The following is a 25,607-nucleotide window of genomic DNA, read 5'->3' on the forward strand; positions in this document are numbered from 1 at the left end:
TTAGTGGAATCATCCGCCTGGATCGGAACTTGAAAAGGTTAGACCAGCCCGACCCCTCCACCTAGGACGAACTGCATCATCACTAACTAAAATGTTTAATTTCCAAACGAGGCATTATACACAATTTTTTTATGTACATGGTACAACATGGAATTACGTGCATACAACGAAAATTAAGTGAGTGGAAAGAGTGAAGGATTTCCTGGCAATAGCAATACGTCCTCATAGAGCAAATTCCGATTCTTCCAACCGAGGCGTTGAAATTTCCTCATTTCATCACTCACTCTCGCCTCCATCTCCTGAATCACTCCCAGACACAGTTTGCATATACACACACACATATATAGAGAGAGAGAGAGAGAGAGAGAGAGAGAGAGATGGGGGCAGTGACGACTGCGGTGATAGCAATAGCAGGGCTGGTGTTGGGATGGGCAGCAATTGAGATCGCTTGCAAGCCTTGCCTCGAGAAGGGTCGCGAAGCCATCGATCGCAATCTCAATCCTGACTACGATCCCGATGATGACAACATTCGTGCCCCTCTCATTCCAAACCCTCCTGTTGATGCTGCTGACGATTCTGATTCCACTTCTAGCCTCATAAAGACTGTCTGATTGATCTTTCTCAATCTTGGGTACTTTCCCTCATCTTCCTCAATTTCTGGTGTTTGTTTTCCTGGAAATGGAAAAAAAAATAAAAAAATTTGAAAAGGGTTTTCTGGGTTTTCCTTGATTGTGCGCAGTTTGTTTGGCAGAGAATTGAATTTGTCGCTCTACTTTCCTCTACTTTTTTCTTTTTTTTTTTTTTTTTTTTTTTTTGGGTGTTTGTTTTCCTGGAAAAAGAAAAGAAGAGAAGAGTCGAAAGTTTTCCTTGATGGTTAGTTTATTTGGCAGACTTTAGCTTTATTGCTCTAATTTAAAGTTTGAAATATCTACATTGTTAATCTGAATGCTATGTCAATTTGTCAAGTACATATTTAATATCTCTGTAAGGTTTTCAATTATTGTCTTTTTGAAATTGAATCTCTAATTTTTAATGTGTTTTTAATAATCATATCAATAAAAAAATATTGATTGAGCATTCTAAATCAAATGCTAATAATATTAAAAATTGGAGTCTGGGCGTGTTTGATTCATCGGATTACGGGGGACAATCCACTATTTGGATTGTAATCCATTGAAGCCTCTTTATCTGCGGTTTGCTTTTTTTTAGTCTGTCGGATTCCATGTCCTGCCAAACTCCTTATCCCTCATATGGGCGATTCCGCTGTCCTGGGGAGGGGGAGGGGGGGTGTGGGATAATGTTGGTAGGAATATTTACCGTTTGGATTAGAGGGGTGAGATGATCATTTTGCCCTCATAATATATATGTTGCTTCCTCTATAATTGTGGCACAGATCAATAGTGTTTTGTGTTGGACATTTATGGAGTGCTGGTGTCAATATAATTTTTGTTCATTTATGGAGTGATGTTGCGTTGGATATAAGACTATGAAGTGCTGGTGTGCTCTGTAGGACAAATAAACAGATTTAATAATTAATTGTGGTGCGAAAAAAAAAAAAGGTGCTAAAAAAAAAAAATTGAAAAAATTAAATAATTAATTGTTGTCCACTAATCAATTATAAATAAAGATTACATTTGAAGACAGATTTAATATTATTTTTTTATTGATGTTTTATTTTAAAATTTTGTTTATATTTTATTTAATTTCATTATTTAAATGTTAATAGATGTTTTATTTAATTTTATTGTTTAATTATTATTATTTTTAAAAACAAATTTATTTAAAATTTTAATTAAAAAATAACATATATTTTTATTGATATTTTATTTATTTAATTTAAAAAAAATAAATTTATTTAATTGTGTTAAAAATAAAATAAAATAAATTTTTATTTAATCTAGCTAAAAATAATTAAAATATTAAAGATATGTTTAATATTGTTATTATTTAGTAAATAATTGAAAAATGATAAAATAGTCTTTTGCTCATTTATCCTATCTAGTCTGTTCGACCAAACGTTAGATTCACTAAAAATAGTCATTTCCAAACATCTAATCCCATGAAAAAACAAACACATGATACATATCCAATCCAACTAAATAGTCTGGGAGATTCACAGTCTTAGAACTCAAGTCCGATGGATTCTAATCCCCCATTATCCAGTCCGTCCAATCAAACACACCCAAATGGCTTAGTTTTCTTTAGCAAAAATTATGATAATCTGGTTGAAAACAACTTTAATGCTTGATCACTTGCCAAACATAAATTAAGCAACTTTTCATGCTTACCTTTCAGTACTGACCTTACAATTAACCTGCAACTTGGTGTTAGCACTTATGTTACACGACTCGGGTACTAGTATTGGGTGCAAGTGGGTGTAATCTGTGGCATTATATCTTCTTGAACGTAAATCTCAGGATGTTCAGACTTAGGATATGCATCTAAAGTTGGGTATGCATACGGGAAGATTACTTAAACACACATATATTGCATATTGTATAATATTCTTGGATAACATATTTCTGAGAGAAAATATGGAATTTATATCTCTCATTATGTGACAAGCTAGAAATATTTGTTTACTAGCAAATGTGAGCGTTTTTTTCTTCAAACACATACCAAATTAGAGGATTCAAGTGTCTAAATTGGGTGCTTGCATCAGGTACATATCCCACACTCTTGTCGTATTGATGAACACGGGTACAATGGGAAAGTAGAAGAGTCAAGTGTAACACAAGTTGTTGCTGCGAGTCATCGTTTTGAGACATGCCCTGTACCTAACGGGTTGTCACATACCTCATCAAGTTAGTTACCTTACTCTGAACTGGTCTACTGGTAGTCCCCTTGTTGGCAGGAATTTTAGAATTTAGATGCTAATGTTTCAAGTGCTTCCTTGTGGCCTTATAGCTAGTTTTCTTTGGTTAATAACAGAATAAGAAGAAACAAAAGGATTTCATAGATCTTGTAAGGCACTGAAACTAAGAGCATGAACAATGGCAAAAATTGTGGTGTTGGTTGAAAAAAAAGAGGGTAACTTTGATGTTGATAGAGTTGCAAATCCCATATTGAATTGAAACTATGGATAATTCTTGCAGTGGTTAATCTGAGTTTGGGGGCCTAATTCTTAAAGAGCAAAACCCTATTGAGTTGCTAAAGGTTGTTTGCTTGGTTCCCCACCCCGTGCCTGCACGCATCTGCTATTGTTTTTAATTGAGATGTGACATCATTTGGTAATCATGAAAGCCCATTGATTAATCTAATCAAGAATATTTTATGGTGTAGATTGTCAAGACAATTAAGGGGTGTAGATTAATATATCTAGTGTTTTGAGTGTTGGACATTGAACCTTTTTTCTGTTCTGCTTATACAACGACATTTGATATGCACTTCATAGGGGAAGGGAGAGACTTTCTGGACATTACAACTATATAGGAGATTTATACCGACACTGGGCATATGAAGAATGTGGTGATGGAAGTAAATAAAATCATTTTGTGCGTCATTTACCAAATTCTAGGAATGTATCCTTGTGATGAAAGTGATTTTGTGGGCAAGGCTTGTTTGGATGATGTAATTGTGACATGGTAACGGCTTGTTTGGATGATGTAATTGTGACATGATAAGTGGTTACCGTCTTTAAAATGTAGCGTGTAGGGTAAGAAAGATTTCCAAAATCAAATAACGGTCACTCTTCTCCAATTTTGTCGTGAACTCTGTAGTAGTAGTTAGAAACTTACACGAGAGAAATCATGATCTCTAAGGAATGCTTAATTGATGCCATTACATTAATATTTCTATAACTATCAACTAGTAGCAAAAAGCATTACCTAAGAAAGTATATCATGAATGTCATGCCCGGGTAGAGTCTTGAGAATGCCTCCTTGCATATGTTTCTTGTAATTTTAGCCAGTGACGAACACCAAAATAGGAACATAATGAACAAAAACTTGAATGCTATTCTGATCTTCCTTCACAAGTTGTCAATTGCAACAATGTGCAAACATATATTGAAGTAAATAACTAGACCACTCTTGAACTCACCGTCTTCATAAACTGACATTTGTTTTGGATTCTCTATGAGTTTGCATCAAGTGCAAGTATATATTAAATTCATACTATACAGTCTGTATCCATGGGGATGCTTACAACGATTGGTGACTGTCTTGTGTTGAGGTGAAAAGGAAGTGATTTATTTTTTGAGAATGGAAAGCTAAAACAAAGCAAATCACATGAAAACCCCATATTTCTTCTTTGTAATTTTCCCTTCTTTTTTATTTTTTTGACTCTTTTTATTTAATTTTTCAAGCAGCCACTGGCTTAAAAGCTGTTTTAAAAAAATAAGATAAATTCTTTGCCTAAAACAAGGACTCACAAAAGGCAGGGCATTTGGTAGAAGGGAGGGTAACAGCCAGCTTTGTTTGGTTTTGTCAGAAAATATTTTTTGATATATCTAAAAAGCTTTAAATAATAATAAATAAATAAATAAAATACTAAAATATGGGGAAAAAAATTTACTAAAAACAAATGAAAATCTAAACAAAAATGAGTATAAATTTTTGTTCAAATTTTCGTTTATTTTTAGTAATTTTTTTCAATATTTTAGTTAATTTATTTTACTTTTTAGATGTACTTAATTAGGTGCATCTAAAATATATATATTAAAAAAAAATTGATTAAAATATTAAAAAATTCAATAAAACTTATCTAAAAACAATTTTTAAAAGAGGTAATTGTTGAAAAGTCTAACTTAAAAAAGGGTTTAAAACATTGGGTTAGTAGATTTTTTTTTATTAATAAGAGGTCTATTATTTATGAAATAGTATGGTGAAAAGTCATTTTGTTTATTTTGAATGACATTTTATTTTTAATTTTTTTTCTTAATTTATCTATTAACTTTTTTTTGGCTACCTGTTCAAATTACTTTCTATCTATTTAAATTTGGAAGACATTTTTCTCCAGTCCACTGTGTGGGGCTAAAGCGTACTGTTGGGCCAGTAGGGCCCATCACAAGTCCCGTTTCTATTATCCAAACTGTTTAGGCTTGGTTTAGGGTATACTATATAAGTATACGTTTTATTTTTTTTGTCACATCACCTTCCTATTTTTTTGTACATCTTTTCATAAAAAGTTTAAAAATATACTTACTTAGATCATCTCAAACATCCCAAACAATCCCTGATGTGTAAAGTTCGTCAAGTACTTCATGTATATAAAAAATCACATTGATCAAATATCGATAGCCTCTTAATCGAAACACATTTTTGTCATTGGTAAATATGATTTTAAAAATAAATTGTTAACAAAAATATGTTTCGATTTAAATGAGACCTGTGGTGAGCTCCACAGGCCCAGCAATTATATCTATTTGTTCAAATTATTTTCTATATGTTCAAATTTTTTAACTATCTGTTCAATTTTTTCAATTATTTGTTATCTCTATCTATTCAAATTTTTTTATCTACTTAATTTTTTTATCTGTCAAATTTTAAATATATTTTATTATTTATTCAAATTTTTAACAGATCTATCCTATCTATCATTAAAAAAATAATAATAAATAAATTATTGCAATATGTTTCATCATAAACAACAACAAACACAAATAGAAACTGTAACAACTCAGATTTTTAATTATTCTGTAGAATTTATACTAATATTATTTAAACTTAGTTCGAAAAATATATAATTTATTATATATTATCATACGTAATTTTGTAAAATAATATAATTATTAAAAATTTAGGGTTCAAAATATAAATAATAATATAGATAATATAAATAATAATAATAATGGGTGTGGTATTAAAATAAATAATTAATTTTTTATTAGTATATGATAAAATGTAATTTAATTAGAAATTAATTAATTTATATAATTATATTAAAATATTAGATCAAAGGGTAGTTATCTTAAATATCTATTAAGGATAAAAACGAATCATGAAATTAAATATCGAATCTGGGAGAGAGTGATGGCCTGGCCACGTGTTGGCCAACCAATGGCCTCTTCGGCTGGGTGAAGAAGAAGAAAGGAAAAGAAAGAAGAAATAAAGGAAAGAAAAGAGATGAGGAAGAAGAAAATAGTAAAAGGTGAAAAGATTTTTGATAGTAGAAAAAAATTGTGAGGTATTAAAGTTAAGGTGGGTTATATAATACTTTGAGTTGTTAAAATGTGTTTTACGTATGTTTTGACTTATCAAAATCTGTTTTACACAAGTTATGTTTTATTAGTATATTAATAGAAGTTATGTTTTATAAAGGTTTCAATTACGTGGTTTTATTTCTGAACCTTATTTGCTTAAAAAGAAATCCATGAATATGTTTGTTTTACTTTTAAAGAATATTTGACTATGACTTTATATACAATTATGTTTTGTAAATATTACCAAGCCTCTGTTTGGTTACTTTGTTTGGTTACTTTGTGACCGTCTGATCCATTAACCTCTATTCTGTGCGGAGCAAAGTGCTGTGCGGAGCTAAGTGGTACATTATTGTGGGAGCTACCTCTAGAATCCGTACAAGCCAACTCTTGAATTCGTATCTCTATTTTGTGCGGAGCGAAGTGCTGTGCAGAGTTAAGTGTTACACATTGTGGGAACCATCTCTACAATCCGTTCGAACTAACTCTTGAATCCATACCTCTATTTTGTGCAGAGTAAAGTGCTATGCAGAGCTAAGTACTACACTATTGTGGGAGTCACTTCTAGAATCCGTACGAGCCACCTCTTGAGTCTGTACATCTGTTCTGACTGTCACTTCTGTGACCTCTGTTTTGTACCGTGGTTATGATCATTTACTTACATAGTTTCTGTATTTCAGTTTCTGCCACTTAAATAATCTGTTCACCAAATTATCGTAGTTACAGTTATTTATTTACATAATCTCAGTTTTGCTACTTAAAAGATTATTTGTTCCGACTAAATTATCTTAAATATTTTGGCCTAACTAACTATCCATGATTATTTCGTATTCCTTATACTCTTGATATAATATTTATCACTCTGCTATGTGTTTATAACTGTTTATCAATTTTCAAGAAACATACAATTCACAAATAACTTTTGAAAAGTCTTAGATGCGGGGTTATAGAATAGACATACACAATACACTTTTATGATATTTTTATATGTAAATATCGACCTTTTTGGTCAATATATTTTGTAATAAAAATAAAAACTTTAATGATTATTTTGATACATTTATTTAAATATTACTTCCGCTCATATTTATTGATTTATTTATGAATTAACGGAAGGTAAGTTCAGTTACTTACCATCGGGTCGTGACAGAAACAGGACTGAGCCAATAATAAATAAAATAAAATAAAAACACAACAAAAAAATGGATCTGAAGAGTATCAACAGATCAGATCACTACACCGATCACTTGTTTCTTCCTCAGGCTGGACCTTTCTCTCTCCTTTGGATCTCAAAACAATTATACAGATCTCGCTAGATTATCTCAAATGATAAATCTCTACTTCTTCTCCATCAAAGTCTCAAAAAAGCTCTTCAGATCTTATGTAGGTCACAATTCAGAAACCTCAAGTTGTGGTGATGGCATTGAGCACGATTCGGACGGCGATTGGGGCGGTGACGGATCAAACGAGCCTCAGCATCACGAAATGGCCGGAAATGTAGCACCGGCCCTGGAGGTCTTAATCGTGAAGGCCACAAGCCACACTTTGTATAGAGAGAAAGTTGTATATACACACAGCTTTCTACAGAGCCATTGCGTGTTCACGAGATCCATCATTGTGGCAACGCTGGACGGCAATGCTGGTTTCTTCGGCGACTGCGACGGAGAGGGTTCGTCGGCGTTGGGGCTTCTCGACTCCGGAGACCTCGGTTTCTTCTAATAGGGTTTGATCGGACTCATAGATTGAGGGGATCCCAACGACGACAATGTTGGTTTCAGGAAAACAGATTTTGGCGTACCTCTGATTCTTCATCTTCACCAAATTCTGGTATTAGAGCCTCGCATTGATCGAAGTTAGCCGTCGCTTGAGATCATTCACCGTCGCCGAAAACCTCGCCTGAATCAAGAAGTCACCGACAAGCATCTTCGCCGGTAGTACATCTGACGTCGTCTCACCATTTAAGGACTTGAGAGAAAGGTTACTGCTACAGAAGGTCTAGATCTGCTCCGGCGATTATTCGAAACCCTAGATCTAGGGTTTGAAGAGAGATAGAGAGTGGGTGCTTGGCACATTGAGTTTGGAGGATTTTTTTTGGGTTAAAAATCACAAAAATATAAAATAAGTTAAAATAGTTAATAAAATAAAATATCACATTAAATTTATAATTATTGTACTTTTTCTTTCACAAACATTACATTTAATTACAAAAAATTTAATTATCTTTCTAAATATAAAAATTTTAATTAACTAAAATAATTAAAAATTAGGGTAAATTACACTAATATCCTCTGAAGTTTATATTTATTACAGTTTCTCGTTACTTTTTTAAAATTACATCTCTCCCATTGAGATTTAAAGTTTCATTACAGATTTTTCTTTCAGCAATTTAATTTTTGGATAAATTACACTGACACCTTCTGAGGCTTATGTTTATTACAGTTGCCCATCACCTTTTGAAAATTACATCTCCCTCCTAAGGTTTAAAGTTTCATTATAGATTCATCCTTTAGCAATTTAATTTTTTTAAATACTAATTTTGTTCTCACTAGGTAAATTATATTGACACCTCTCACATTTTAGAAATTATAATCTCTTCCCTAAGGTTTAAAGTAGTATTACCAATTGCTCCATCGGTTAGTATTAGTTGGGAAAAAAAATCATTGAAAAAAATTAATTGGAAAAAAAAATTAATTGCAAAAAATTTTTGTTAGTAAAATTTTTAAATTTTTGTTTAAAAACTAGCGTAAACTCATTTTTTGAATTTACGTTTTTTTTACAAATTTACAAATTGAGACAATTATTTATAAACCAAAAAAATTATCAAACAAGTTTTTATGATAGTTTTTAAATTTTTGTAAATATAAATTGAAAATTAAAAACAAAATGATTACCAAACAGGTTTCAGATGGTAAAAATGTCGTAAAATTAACAAATAATTAAATAAGTTACTAATATAAGAAATGACTTATCAAAAGATTCTTAAGTAATGTATGGTTTGATTTTAGGAAATTTTTTTTAAAAAATTAAAAATTAATTTGGTTAGGAAATAAAAAATAAAAAATAATTATCATTTCTATATAATTTTCATCTTTCGAGTGGCAAGAAATAATTTTTTACAAATTAAATTGAAACAGTCATACGTATGTATATAACCTACCCAAAAGTTAAAATGATAATTATTTTTTACCCTTAATGATAATTATTTTTTATTTTTTATTTCTTAACCAAATTAATTTTTAGATTTTTTTTTTAAAAATTCTAAAAATCAAATTATACATAACCTAAGAATCTTTTGATAATTTGTTAATTTTACGACATTTTTACCATCTGAGACCTGTTTGGTAACCATTTTGTTTTTAGTTTTCAATTTATATTTATAAAAATTTTAAAAACTGTCATAAAAACTTGTGTGATAATTTTTTTAGTTTGTAAATTGTTGTCTCAGTTTGTAAATTTGAAGAAAAAATATAAATTCAAAAAATGAGTTTATGTCGGTTTTTAAATAAAAAATTAAAAATTTTACTAACAAATTTTTTTTTTCAAATACTTTTTTTGTTCAATGAATTTTTTTTTCAAGTAATACTAATCGATGAGGCAATTGGTAATGTTACTTTAAACCTTGGGGAGGGGATTGTAATTTCTAAAATGTGAGAGGTGTCACTGTAATTTACCCAATGAGGGCAAGATTGGTATTTAAAAAAAATAAATTGCTGAAGGGGGAGTCTGTAATGAAACTTTAAACCTCAGGGGAGATGTAATTTCTAAAAGGTGAGGGAAGGAATTGTAATAAACATAAATATCATGGGGTATCAGTGTAATTTACCCTTAATTTTTTTAAATACCAATTTTGCCCTTATTGGATAGATTACATTGACATCTCTCATATTTTAGAAATTGAAGTCCCCTCTCCCAAGGTTTAAAGTAGCATTACTAATTACCCATTCGGTTAGTATTAGTTGAAAACAAAATTAATTGAAAAAAAATTTTATTACTAAAATTTTTAAGTTTTTATTTAAAAACAAATGTAAACTCATTTTTGAATTTACATTTTTTTCTCAAATTTACAAACTGAGACAACCATTTACAAACCAAAAAAATTGTCAAACAAGTTTTTATGATAGTTTTTAAAATTTTTGTAACTGAAAACGAAATGGTTATCAAACAGATCTCAGATGGTAAAAATGTAGTAAAATTAACAAATTATTAAAAGATTTTTAGGTTATGTATGGTTTGATTTTTAGAATTTTTTAAAAAAAAATTAAAAATTAATTTGGTTAAGAAATGAAAAATAAAAAATAATTATCATTTAAGGGTAAAAAATAATTATCATTTTAACTTTTGGGTAGGTTATATACATACGTATGACTGTTTTAATTTAATTTGTAAACAATTATTTCTTACCACTCGAAAGATAAAAATGATATAAAAATGATAATTATTTTTTATTTTTTATTTCTTAACCAAATTAATTTTTAATTTTAAAAAAAAATTCTAAAAATCAAATCATACATAGCCTAAGAATCTTTTGATAAGTCATTTCTTACGTTGGTAACTTATTTAATTATTTGTTAATTTTACGATATTTTTACTATCTGAAGCATGTTTGATAACCATTTTGTTTTTAGTTTTCAATTTTCAATTTATATTTACAAAAATTTAAAAAAATTGTCATAAAAACTTGTTTGATAATTTTTTTGGTTTATAAATAGTTATCTCAGTTTGTAAATTTGAGGAAAAAACATAAATTCAAAAAATGAGCTTACGTTAGTTTTTATACAGAAATTTAAAAATTTTACTAACAAAATTTTTTTTCAATTAATTTTTTTTTTCAAATAATTTTTTTTCCAATTAATTTTTTTTCAATGATTTTTTTTTTTCCAACTAATACTAACCGAAGGGACAATTAGTAATATTACTTTAAACTTTAGGGAGGAGATTGTAATTTCTAAAATGTGAGGGGTGTCATTATAATTTACCTAGTGAGGGCAAAATTAGAATTAAAAAAATTTAAATTGCTGAATGGGAGAATCTGCAATGAAGCTTTAAACCTTAGGGGGAGAGATGTAATTTCCAAAAGGTGAAGGGAGAATTATAATAAACATAAACCTCAGGACGTGTCAGTGTAATTTACCCTAAAAATTAAACTAAATAGTCAACTTCTCAAACGATCAAAGTTTGGGTCTGTGTGTCGCGTATATGATCTTATATAGGACATTTTGGTCATTTTATCTATATTTGTTATTTTGGACAAAATATTTTAAAGGCTAGATCTCTTAGCAAGGATTCTGTCCTTGATCCTCTTCTTGGCTCCTTACTTGGTGGGTCATTGGGCCCACTTTTAGGTCTAATTTCGATAATTTGAACCGTTCACATTTTAAAATATATCATGTATTTCATAGCCGTAAAAAATTAAGTTAATCGAATATTAGAAGAACTAAAAATCGTTTATTAAAAAAAAAAAATTAATAAACAGTTTTATTGTTTAATAAAACTTTTAAAATCATTTATTAAAAAATTTTAATAAACAATTTTATTATTTAATAAAATTTTTGTTAACGCGGTTTTCGATGTTCAATCGACTTGATTTTTTATAAGTATAATATACATGATAAATCTTAAAATATGAATGGTTTGAATCATCAAAATTAAGCCTAAAAATGGACCCAATAACCCACCAAATAAGAAGTCGAGAAAAGAATCCAAGGAAAGGATCTTTGCTCTAGATCTCTAGCCAAACAAAGTTTAAATTTAAATTTATAGAGCAAGTGCCCTTTTTAAAATGAGGATTTGGTCAAAGCTTTGTAATAGAATTTTATTGTATTAATGACAAGTATAAAAAAAACTTCCTTACAAAGTTTAACACATATCACTATTTTTAAAATATTAAACTTTAAAATAATATAATTTTTTTATCTAGATGTCAGTTTTTAATAAAATTAATATTTTTAAAATTCTCTCATCAAAATATATCAAATAATATCCATATTGACTATGAAATTCTTTAAAAAAATAAATAAATATTACCGTCAAAATTGATATAAACAATAACATGTTACTCTGTTTGATAATTATATGTTACTCTGTGTTACAGTAACATGTTACTTTGCTAATATTGTCTAAGAAAAAAAAAAATATATATATATATATATATATATATTATTTTATTCTTACTCAATTATACGCTTCTTTAAGGGATTTATGAAGTAAAATAATTGAATTGTTATTTTCACCAAATAATAGAAGGATTTTGACTAATTTATCCATTTAAAAATCAAACCAAACAGTTTTCAGCATTTTGCTGGCTCAGTTCGTGATACAAAAATGTTCATATTGCATACCAAAAAGGGTTATAAAATATCAATTTACAATTATTAGTCACAAAATACCAACTAAATACATTGTGCTCTTGAACCAATGACATCAGCAGTTAGGATGAACCGTGGTGGTTGAATGGATAATTTTTTTAAAAATTTGTTTTAATGGAAAACTTTTTCTAAAAGACATTTTCTACATTTCTTGACATTTAATTCAAGAAAAAACAAATCAGACAAAAAATAAAAAATCAGTGGAATTTGTTTTCCCTAATTAATGAAAAATGAGCTTATTTGGACAACATTTTAAACGAAAAATATTCTCCAAACTCAAGTAGTATCAACACCACACCACCACTGTCATCACCGCCACCATCACCATAACCACCATCCTATGCTGCCACCATTGCTGCTTCCAACACCATACGACCACCGCCACCAACACCAACACCAACACCAACACCAACACCAACACCGATGCTACCACAACCACTAGCACATTGGTTTCAAAGTCACAACAAAAATTTGTAAATATTTTCTGTATGAAAATGTTTTCAGCTGACACAAAGTTGTAAAAGTTCCACTCATGTTCTCTATTCATTGCAGGATATAGAAATTTCAAGAGTGAGTCACAAATATATGATTTACAGCAAATGTTCGACTACAACAAAAATACAAAGCTATGAGTTCCTGTACATAATTTGACATTGGGGATTAATGACAAAACATCCAACCTCTTCATGAGTGACAATGCACTTTCTCGCGTCATTTACAAGAAAATGTCTCTGAAAAAGACTAGATGGTTTACGCAAGGTAGTTGTATATTTGAGGGTTGTTCTTGTCCCGCTCCAGGTACTCCCGGTCAATCAGACTTTCAATCCTTTTCTTCAAGTCAGCCGGCTTTATTGGAAACTTGAGCTGTCATCAAAACAAACACAAATTTCAGCCACCAACATCTTCAGTTCAGTTCATTTCAAACTCACCCTAACATGCGAAGCCTTAGTTCGTATCTGTTATGTGCCTCAGACGTAAAAAATTTCAGTTCCTAGGCACATTTTCCAACGGAAAACCTTTTCTAAGGAAGAAAAAAAAAAAAGGTTTTCCGATGTTTGGTTACTAGTGGTTGTATTAGTGGTGGAGTCGGTGGTGGAAGTGGTGCTAGCGCTAGTGGAGGTGGTTTCAGCCCAAATAAGCTTATTTTCTATTAATTTTTGGTTTCTGTCACACCAAACACAAAGACAATGCAATTTCACCAAAACAGATGGAGCATTAATGCAATGAAATGACAACCAGACAAAACTCGAAGCTTATAAAACAGATTTGAACTCTACCCATGACCAAACCATTAGTTAAGGAAAACAAAAAATAATTGGTATCACCTGCTGGAATAGTTCAGTAATCAGAAGCGTGTGACTTAAAACTTTCCGTGTCTTCATTATCCGAACAATAGCAGCATCAACCTGCAACACAAGCATTATGCAAAGAATGACAACTTCAGTTTGACATTCTACGATGTGTCCATGAATATGGAAATATTCAAATTGAAGTTAAAACCTGATATTGACGGTCCTGGAACACTCTCTCAGTTGTGCTTGTGTTCTCTTCCACTGTTTCTTTCATCTGTATAGCATTTACCTGTACCCCACAGATCAAGTAAGCTTCAGGACTCTTATGTATGAGACAGAACCCAACTCCCCCACAAACCATGCCATGAATCGAATTAAGTGGCTCAAAATCAGAAATGCAGTAAATAGATAGGAAAAAGAATTTTGGTTCTATGCATCACTTGTGACATTTGCCAGGCTCTTTTCACTTCTGATCATAGTTTTAAATTAAATAACGGTATCGATGATACGGTATCAGCCAATATCAAACTGTATTGACTGATATATTGGTAAATATCAGTGTTAGCAGTACAAAATCTCAAATATATTTTAGCCAATACAATGCGTATTGACCGATATCTAAAACCCTACTTTTGATTGTCATTGTTATTACGAAAAAAAAGAAAAAACCTTTATACGGTAGAGAGGAGCAGTAAATCCATCATTGAACACAAACGAATCATCGTCCTCCACTTCTTTCCCTTTGGGCGACTGCATAAAACAACTTTCTTAATAGGGAGAAAAACTTAAAGAAAGAAAGCCCAAAATTTTGGAGCCATGAGAGAAGAAAAAATTTGTGTCCTCAATTGACACCTTCAGAAGGACGCGAACTTTTCCACATGCAAGGGACTGCAGAGTCCTCCTCAATTCCTTATCCTCAATGCCAGTAGAATCCTTAATATCTTGAAAGCTAAGATTTTGAGCATCGTTAAACAGCATCACAACAACAGTCTGTCGCACAACACAGACAATGCCCACGTAAATATTAGGATGTGTGCTCTTGCGCATGAGAAATCGACAAAATGAAACAGAAAAAAAATAAAAATAAAATAAAATAATCTATCATGTGCATAAAAGAGACCAACCTGAAATAGAGAAACTGCCAGCTCCTTTCTACCTTTCGGAAACTCGGCTTTTAACACACAGTGACCTAATGAGTTTTGCCACATTAATCGTCTCCCACTATACTTGCTCAAATAGAACTCCTTAAAAATGTCCTGTAGAACCAAGAAAAAGAAACGCGTCGGGCAATCATATAAACTGTATAGATGATGTCTAAAGGGAAATGCAGCTATTCTTCGATTTATGGCAAACCTGATACACATTGAGTTCGTGAGGAAGTCGAACATCCATTGGTGGATATGTGGGCCAGTACCTGAAAGCCAGCCAACCATATCCATACTTAGATTTCTTCCAAAACTTGGAGATGAGATGTTATAATCATGCAAGCTTGAAGAGAAAAACAAAATATATAGGATTGAAACCTACCCTGTTGTTAAAACATGAACACTCATCTCAATCCCTGATGGGAGTTTTGTCCTAGCTTGGGATGATTGCTTGAATGAATCATTTATTTCTTTCGACAATTCAATGTCCTGTAAAACAGTTATCAATTATTGTAGAAAAGATAATAATCCCTTTTTTTACGAACTTGCTATATAATTGTATCAGCGCTAGCCAAACTATGCTTCCATTAAACGGTAAAAGAAAAGAGACAGAGAGAGATCTTAAATGGTGATCTTTTACAAACTAGGTGGGTGTTTGGGAAATTGCTATTTTAGTAGGCTAAATTTGTGTTTAGAAAGATAGTTGGATTTTTTTGTAGTTAGATGTGATGTTTGTGAGAAAAAAAGTGAAATGATTATGAGTTTGATGTGACATTTTGTCTTATTGGCTATTTTAGCCTATTTTATCTTTTTATGAATTTTAGCCCAAAAAACCCAAAAAAAAAGCCTTTGCCAAACACCCCTCAAAAGCTGAGCTGCAAAGTATATATCTATACTTAATGCAAACATTCCTGCAGAAAATAAAGATACATTGCATTTACAATACTCAGAAACAATAAAACGAGTATGGATCTGCACATTTTGAAACACACAGTATTGTAGAAATCAACTGAATGCCATTTCAACAACAATTAACTTGTATCAAATGTACTAGCACCAGTTGTATGTTGAGAACTAAATTTTGGTATATCTAAGAGAGAAGGCAAGGCACTAATCATAAAGATACACACCTTGAACATTCCTTCAAGTTTATTGGTAAACTGGCTCCCACACTCGGTTTTCAACTGTAACATTGAGAAAAATTCTTAATATGATTAACAGATGAATATACTAGTAAAAAATACATGATTAACAGATGAATAATAATTGGCAAAATGGAGGGAAGGGGAGGGGGGGTGGAAGCATCCTTAACCTTAGAAATCATGGACTTCTCTGCATCAATGGAAGCACTCTTTCCCAGCAACAGCCTTTTTGCAAGATCCTTCTTATAGAATGCTTCAAACACATCCTTCCCCTAATTAACAGGAAATAAAAAAGAAATGGTGCTCATTATTTTTTCTTTTCCTCTTTGTGGGATGGAGAATAAGGTACAAACACATAACCCCACCATCTAATTTTTAGATACCATGCAACAACCCTTTTTGCTATTGTTCTACAATGGCATTGATCGGATCAACACTGCCAATCTAATATACAAGAGCATGACAAACACATCGAGGTTACCTGTATAAACCTGAACAAAACCAAGACTTTATCAAGTGTACCCTCCAATTCCTCTTCTGATGTACCCTTATTCCCAGCACGAAGCTTCTCATCCAAAAACTTTGCAATAAGCTCAGCAGGCCGATTCTATCACAAATCACAACAGTATAATCTTACTTTCCATATTGGCAGAATAATATCAAAAGTCAGAAGTGATGGTAAATTAACATTCTACTAATGAATGATGAGAATATTGATTTAGATTCACAAAGAGGTCACATACAGAAGATAGTACAGGTTGGTTATCCGACATTAAGCCTTTTCAATCTTGTAAGTCCCCTAAAGCAATAATATTTTCTCAAGGGGTGGGGTGGTAGAAGAAGAGAAGAAAAAAGAAAAGACAACTTTGAAGCTATTTTACATGGACTCGGGTGCAAATGTCGTATGTGGATATGTGCTCAAGTGTCATATTCATCTGATTCACATGTCTAGGGACACTAGAACATGGCCAGATTTCATATTTCTTAAACACTACTACCTCCATCCCAAATTGTTTGTCCCGCATGAAAAACAAGAACTTAAAAATAATGTATTTTTGTGCCCAAATTTCAATTTTTTTTTTTTTTTTCTCGCAAATTATAAGTACTTAATGAGATCTTTTCGACTTGTAGTCAACAACATTTGGGTTGAAAAATCCAGAGGAATGGCAATGCAAGGGAAGGAACAATATTGTCTTCCCACCATCTTTCATCGAGTGTAAAGGAAAGAGATGTGTCACTTTCCATTGGTTATGCAATGAGAGAGAAAGAGAAAGAGCTGTCTATGTTCAATCCACCATTATACTAATATATACATATTAAAGTGCCAGTAGGGCTGTCAATGGATCAGAATCAATTGAATCCGGTAAGTCACGGATTCAACTCCAAATATAAACTACCAAGACCAAAGTTGATAAATGATATGACGAACCTTACATACTAACCAGGTTGAAATCCAACAAAATTTCCCAATTCAATATGAATTCAAGACAAACACAAAAAATAAGGGTTCTAACTTATTAATTAATTAATTCTACATTTTTTCAATTCCAGCATCAGTTGTAGAGAAGTCGGATTTGTAAAGCAATTTTCTTTGGGGACATAATGTAAGGAGTTTAAAAGTATATCATCTAGCAGATAATTTGATGAGCACTTACATGCAGGCAGGAGTGTTGGGAACCAGAAGGCCTGGATGTTTAATCAAGTGTTTTAAGAATGTTCACTGTGAGAAGGGTAAATTGTGCAGAAGGTTGTGAGATTGCAGCTGAGGATAACTTTCTACCGCATAAGTGTCAGGGACCATAAATTCTTCCATGGATAATTTTGTGAATTTTTCAGTAATCTATAGGGTTGACTTCTACAGGGTGCTAATTTGTTTTGAACATATTCCATCCCCTGTACATAGATTGCACCATCTCACCGCATTTTAACAAAATTTTAATTGTACAAAAATACATAAATATTATTCAATATTTGATAAAATTTTTGAATCATACATAGAATTAGGAAATGCATCTCAAATATATTATAGTGTTAAACTTAATCAAAGTCAGATCACATATTTCAAGTTAATCCAATTATAATCAGGTTTTTCCTAGTTGAAATCAGATTCAAACTGAACGATTCAAACATGTATGATACTTGAACTTTTATTTGGTCAAATTCAGGTGGGGCAAGATCTTGATCAGACCAGCTGAAATCACCAAATGACACCTATATATTAAAGAGAAGGGTCTTAATTGAAGAGAAGTAAAGCAAGAGTAAAAACCCTTCTTTACTTACTCTTTTCCACCACACCTATATTTGGTTTTCATGGGCTGGGAGGTTTACTCTACTTCAACTTCCCTATCTACCAAAGAAAGCAAAACGTGCCCCTTTACCCAAGGAGGTAAGCATAAAAAAATAATAGAGACCCCATTGCACAATTTCGTAGATAAGTTTTTTATTCTATTAGTTGACTATGGCTTCAAAATAAAAACAAATATCTATATTGAAAAGAATTCTGTTAGTTAATTATGACTTTGAAATAAAAACAATATCTAAATTGAAAAGATCAAACAGACCTGTCGAAGATTAATGAGATGCTCAAACGCGTCTTTAATAGTGTTGCAAAATGCTTCATTCTTAGAAAAGCTTTCTTCCCATATGGTATCAAGAGAAGCCTTAAATTCTAAGAGGCAGGATACCATATCTTTGTCTTTCTCTTCATCCATGACAATGCCCTGCCCAGTTCTCCGGATGTACGAACTAAGGGCCTGCCTCAATGATTCAAGGGCATTGACCCTTACAAAAAGTAAGTACATCCTCTGCAGATCCTCAATACGATTCCCATCCATCAGCATCATGAAACCCTGGACAGATCAGGAAAACCATAAGCAACTAAAGCAATGGAAATTCTGGCATATGAAGAGCTGCTGACAAGCAATTGACTGAACGAAGAATTGGAAAGTGACAACTTAATTCACACCTTATCAAGTATTGCAGATATATGACGTTCAAGAAGTTGCCTTTCTGCAGTTGCCACCAGTGGTTTTCTTGTACTTGCATCTAGGTAGAGAACACATCTTTCATGTTCTTCATGCAACCTCATCTGCAAGTATAGTTTAACCTCAAATCTCCCAAAGATAACTCCAAATCATGAAATACAAAAATCAAATAACAAGCCAAATCAGCAATTTCCTTCAAATGGAAACTGTAAAATAGATTACACAGCAGAAACTAGAAATAAAATAATATTAAGATAAGAGATAAAGCAGACACAAATACTTTAGTACTTGAAAGAGAAGAAAAATTGAAAAGAACAAAGCAGACCTCCACGTGCTTCAAGTAGTCTGGAACATCAGATTGCTGCATGTATTTGACACCTTCTGCAGCATAAAATTCAGATGTACGATCGAGGAACGGCTTCTCAAAACTCTCTGAGTAAATCCCTAAAGCAGTGAACATCTTCAAAAGATGGTTAAGGAGAGTCCTATCAACTGCTTCACCTAATCTGAAAGATCAAAAGAAGAATGCTGCAGGTTATGAGATAAAATCTAATAAAGCTAATTCTAAAAAGGGATGCTTTTATGCTATGTTCTTAGAAATGGTGCATCAATGATGATAACTTTTTCTAGCAGCTATACTTTGCAAGTCATTACAACATCTTAATGCTATATTCAATAGAGGGAAAAGAAGGTAGGAGAAGAATTTTTTTTATATCTCTTGCTTTCTCTTGTTCAGTTGGCTTAGGAGTTAGGACAAGAGAAGAGAAACAAAACAAGGAAGAAAATCTTCAAATTTCCTTCTTTCTCAAAAAAATCTTTCTTACATGTAGAGGTTTTTGTTGGTAAATTTAAAGTGAGGTAAAACAAAGTATGCTCAAGGCACAACAAACTGATATAGAGCACAGGAAAGAAACCAAAAACAATTTTCGAACTCCATATGGAGCATGCCTCAGACATTGTATAAATTCTAACCAACCTTATTCCTTCCCTTACCTTTGAGCTATTGATTTAACTCCAAATACCATAACAGTTGCCATCTAAGCTCTCTAATTAAACAAATTTGAAAAATTCAGCAACCTACAACTTTTTTTAGCAATCCAATTTCAAACTTTCCCTCTAAATCCTATTTACCCCCTTTCTACATTACGAAAAACCTACTTATTTTTCTTTAACAAAACCCACCACAAATCCAATTTAGGCAGCTTAAACCTACATTTCTAAGATGTCCCGTACCAATAATTTTTTTCCCCCTTAACTTCCCTCTGCTTTCTTCCCAATTAAAAAAGAGAATGACTAATTTATTTTCTTGCCTCTTCACTTAATTTTTTTCTTCTTTTATTTCTCTCCTACCAAACATAACATAAAGTAACTTATGTTTCTCTCAGATACTAATAGGTATTAAAAAGAACAGCAAGTTAAGGTTTTATTTATAAAAAAACATGTTTCCCAAGAACTGCGGATATTTAAAGAATAATATTTTATAACAATTCTGGAAATTTTGATTTATAAAATGCAACATCAAACAGCAATTGTTATAATATGTGTTGCATCTTTTATTTTAGTCAAATAAAAAAGTAATCAAATTTCATTTTTTTTTTGGGGGGGGGGGGGGGGGGGAGGACAAAAAGTAATCATACCGTAAGTTAACCAACTACATGCAAATTTCTATATCACTCAACACCACCTTAAGTAATTCCAAAACAATAATCCAAAGAAGAAATGTAAAGATACACACACAAACACCCATATACATAACACCCCAATAAAAATGCACACCCCTAGCCTGCTTGAATACAGAGAATTATAAAGCTAATGATACAGTGATCTGATAAAATTACCCTTGTCAATATTGCACACACAGACCTAGCCTACTTGAGTGCACAGACAATCTTACTGCTAATGGCATAATGTGATCTGATGATTCTGATTATACTAGCCTTGCTAATTTATTACTTGTTACTGCATTGTACTTCTACAGACTATAGTCTAAGCAACCATGTCGAAGCCTCTGAAGCAGCCAGGATTGCCATGTCAAACATTAAGCTGACCAACACAGCACCATCATCATGTTTTGTGACGAAAATTAGCAGTTTCTGTTGAAGGATATATTAACTGTTATATTATAGGTGCTCAAGAGAGTAACCTTTCTGTCTGTATAAAATATAACTTGGGCAAGAGTCAGCAATCCAAAAGGACAAAATAAATGAAAAGAAGTTGCTTAGTGTGCAGTGACAAGCATACATGAATCTAGTCATCCAAACAAGTGCAATTAATTGAAAGTTGAAGTTCAGACATCTTCAAAATTTACCTTTCACTCTCAATCATTTTTAGAAGGCCAAATACAGTTTTGTGCTCAACTTCTGCAGCTAGTGAAAGATGTTTACGGAAAAGCTGCAAACCCATGTCCCACAAAGAATGCACATTCGGTGTTTGTTTCACATATGTTCTATCAAGATACAAGGCTATACCACGAATCATCAGCATCTGGTCACAAAAGTCCTGCCAGCATTTCTCAACAAGGGTTAAGAAAACCACCAGATCTTCGCTTTGGCCAACCAAAGATTGTAGTACAGCAGATATGTGTGCTTCACATTCCTTTTCAATCCGTTGATAAAGACTTCCCCCCATCTTATGCAGGCAAAGGTCATTAACAGCCTAATGACAGCACAGCAAGTTGATTAGAGTAAAATTATATCCCTTAGGAACCACACATGCACCTTTTGATTAATTCATACTACAGGAAACTTTTGTATCCCTAATGAAGGAAAAATGATGTGGTTTAACCCACCTGATAAAGCTTCTCCAAGTCACAAGGATCTGGTCTCTTCAATAATATGGCACTTATAGCCGACTTCAGTGTTGCCCATGTATTTTCCTCAAAATTTGCTGGCAGAGTTGGTTTAGCTTCAAGGATACGAAAAGCAAATGTAAGGTAAATAATATCAGGTCCCTATCTTAACACATACTGTCAGGTGGTAAAAAATTAAAATTAACAAAGAAAAAAATAAAATAACACCTTAAAGATTAATTTCTTTCGACAAAGTATTTCAACACAAGTCTAATGTCAGCAAAAAATCAGGTGTAAGGATTTTTTTCCCTGAAGTCTAATTGAAAAGACATGACAAACACAAAAACATTGAGGTCAAGAATTCCGTAAAGAATATCATTTTTTCACAAAATGTTTTCATGAACCCTTCACTACTGCTCAGTTCAATTTCAAGAAACATTTTTAACAACCACATGTTCAAGCATATAAAAAATGGTAGTAATAATTTTTTAAAGAATATAATCTAGTAAGATTCAATATGAAGACATGAACTATAAGGTATGTATAACAATTAACAGAAAATTACATCCAGAAACAGTTGCAGCAGGAATGAACATATGAATGAAAAGGGATACACAATTGAATGCAGTAATACAAAGCTTGTGAAAGTTGACCCGCTAATACAATTCTCTCACTCTCTCTCTCTCACACACATACACGCACGGACACATTTCCATCATTTCTTCCAGTGTCCATTTGGTAAGGTGGGAATGAAGGAAGAAGAGAAAGGACGCAACGCCTTCTCTTGTTTGTTAGGAAGGAAAAGGGAAGGAGGAAACAGTGGGTTCAGTTCCTGTACACCATAGTCCCTCCCACAAATGAGTGGAAAGGCAGAGATGGGCTCTCTCCATTTTTTAATTTTTTGGCCTTTAAAAATTAAATTCCTGCAATATATATGTACACACTGATATAGTATTTGAAGAAAGGATACAGATACGACGTGATATGGCATACCAGAATACCAAATCCTAACAAAAAAAGAAAAGAAAAAAAAAAAGGACATAGCTATGTCAAGCAAAAGGGGACATTTATACATACATATGGTTGTAGGTTTTATTGTTTTATTAAGATTTCATAATAAACAAATAAATAAGAATAATGCAGCTAGAACCTGAAGTCTTAGGGGCATTCCATTTGGGCATCTTGTTCTACCCAAAACAAGCTATTAATTTCAGAACAAAAAGACAATACATTTTCAAGGTGGTTAAAACCATCAAATACAAATTTGAAAAAAGCACATACACAAAACTAACAGAATTCTACATATCATCATCAAAAGCCACTCATCATTTGCCAGTTTGTAACAAGCTGAAATCGGGCAAATGCTAGTAACAACTAAAACCACTTTAATTTGCACCTATTGAAGAGGAAGAACGAAAAAACAATTAATCTCCATTTACTGTGGTAATAAAACCCTAGTTTAATTCCATCTCACACTAGTGAGTCAATGGTGTCCAGAAGCACAATACCCATTACATGAGCATCCTCAACCTCCACAATTCTATACAATCCTAAAGCAATTCTAAGCATCAGTGCATTAAATTGAACAATAACTGTTCAGGCTACCACTCAATTTCAGCTTAAACCCAAAATAACAAATCAATCGAAGTTCAAAACCCAGTATTGTAACTAACTGAGCTACACAAAAACATAAACAATTAACAGATCGAAATTCAAACAATCAATGAAATGACGAATCTTTGAATAAATTAAAAGACCTAGAAATGAAAATATTCAGAGATTAGTCGAGACAGTGAAGGGGGGGGGGGAATTGGGGGAGAAGATCAATAGGACCTTTGAGAAGCTTGATGACGAGCTTCTTCGTGGGTTGAGGAGGCGTCGCCTTCTTGCGAGACAAATTGGCGGTGACACCGCCGCGTGCGGCGGCGTTGGGATCTTCGATCATGGGGGGAGAGTGGTGGTCCGCGGCGGCGTCGAGGTCGGTGTCGAAGTGGATGTGGCCGTTTTTGTGGTCGAGAGAACAAGCGACGGCCTGAGACTTGGCCTTTTTCATCGCCGGAAAAAGGGCTCCGCCGCCGGAACTGGTGGTGGTGGTGGTGGTGTTGTAGGCGGAGGAGCGCTTGTTGTTGGTGGTGGTGGTGGTGTTGTTGGGATGAGACATATAGAAAGCAATCAAGAGCTCATTGTTGTGGGAACAGAATCCCAAAACACGAATAACAGAAATAGATACACAGAGAGCCTCTAGATGATGAGAGAGAAAGAGGACAGACAGCGATTTACATTTTTAATATATATTTTTTAATTTTGGATAAATTGTGCTGGGGCCTCCTCTGGAAATTAAGGTAAATACAATTGGCGCTATTGATTTTATATATATTACAACAACCCCCTCTTATAGCATGACCCCTTCCCAAATTCTCTTCCTCTCGAACCCACCCTAACCCTCTTAATCCAACAGCAACAAACATAGAGAGATAGAGAGAGAGTCATGAAAAGAATGAGGCAATGTTTGGATTGAGTGATTTTGAGAGAAATGAAAAGAAATGAAAAGATATATATTTCTTTTATTTGTTTGGATAACTTAAGTGGAGAGAAATGTGAAGAAATAAAAAGAAACGAAGAGAAACTCATTTCTCTTATAACTCTCTTTTTTAATCTTTCCAAAAGTGGAGAGATTGAGAGAAAAAATAAACCAATATTTTCATAATACTAATTTTGTTCTTGTAAAAATAAAAGAAATAAAATGATTGAAAATATAAAATGGTTATTTTGGTAATATAACATAAAATAATTTCTTTTCTTTTCTCTTATGAAATCTAACCAAACAAAAATGAGAGAAATCATAATCATTTCATTTATTTTCTTTTATTTCTTACTTATCTAAATAAGAAGGAAATAAATCACAATCATTTCATTTCTTTTCTTTTATTTTCTCTTATAACTTAAGTAATCCTTTCTTTTTCTTTTCTCTCTTAGGTTCCCAAACATAGTGTGAGAGAAGGGGAATTGGGGTTGCTGCTGCGTAGCCTGTGCAGCAGCAACTGTTGTGCGCCAAAATGGACCCATTTTCGGGGCTTATTTTAATAATCCAAACCGTTCACATTTTAGAATGTATCGGCCCCGTTTGGTAGAGCTGTGGGAAAGTGATTATAGTTTATACCTTAACAGTTTATAGCTTATAACTGTGAACATAAGCTGATTTTTGACTTATAAATTTAGCTTCTCCTCCTTCACTCAAAGAATAAGTTGATTTTTGACTTACAAAAAACTATAAGTTGGAAATAAGCTAAATTAAGCTTAAATTAAGCTAAAAACTGAAATAAGTTGGAAATAAGCCCTACCAAATAGGGCCATCAAGTAGAACACGTCTGCAAAAAATTAAGTTAATCAGATTTCGTTTACTTATTCATCCACTCACATTTATATTCATTTTAATACTTTAAATCACAATTATTATTTATTTTTGTAGATACAAATGTGAGCAGATGAATGGCTAAACGTTGTCCGATTAACTTAATTTTTTGCAAGTATGTTCTACTTAATGTATCCTAAAATGTGAACAGTTCGAATGATCAAAATAAGTCCCAAAATGGGCCCATTTTAACACATAACAACTGCTGCTATGCGGACTGCGCAACAGCAACCCCAATTCCTTATAAAGACAAGTCGAGAATTGAAAGAGATAAAGATAATTATGATGAGTTAAAATGTTGTCATTAAAGTAAGAAATGTTTGCGATATAGTGATTGAAC

The 25,607-nt window shown here is 32.3% G+C and overlaps 1 protein-coding gene across 1 annotated transcript; it reads right to left on the minus strand.

The window, feature by feature from the left end:
* Window positions 1–13,019: 13,019 nt before the first annotated feature.
* Window positions 13,020–24,194, minus strand: LOC114314331 (cullin-4). Its single transcript, XM_028260809.2, has 17 exons — window positions 23,689–24,194; window positions 21,856–21,971; window positions 21,376–21,722; window positions 19,393–19,573; window positions 19,049–19,171; window positions 18,645–18,932; window positions 16,565–16,690; window positions 16,254–16,355; window positions 16,072–16,125; window positions 15,324–15,430; window positions 15,150–15,210; window positions 14,921–15,052; window positions 14,649–14,786; window positions 14,466–14,546; window positions 14,005–14,085; window positions 13,830–13,910; window positions 13,020–13,368 (listed from the first exon to the last, which is right to left on the minus strand). The coding sequence occupies exons 1-17, from the start codon at window positions 24,014–24,016 to the stop codon at window positions 13,255–13,257; spliced, it is 2,460 nt and encodes an 819-aa protein (XP_028116610.1). The 5' UTR covers window positions 24,017–24,194; the 3' UTR covers window positions 13,020–13,254.
* Between the last annotated feature and the right edge of the window lie 1,413 nt (window positions 24,195–25,607).

Source organism: Camellia sinensis, chromosome 9 (assembly GCF_055761805.1).
Source record: "Camellia sinensis isolate YWXY chromosome 9, ASM5576180v1, whole genome shotgun sequence".
NCBI lineage: Eukaryota > Viridiplantae > Streptophyta > Magnoliopsida > Ericales > Theaceae > Camellia > Camellia sinensis.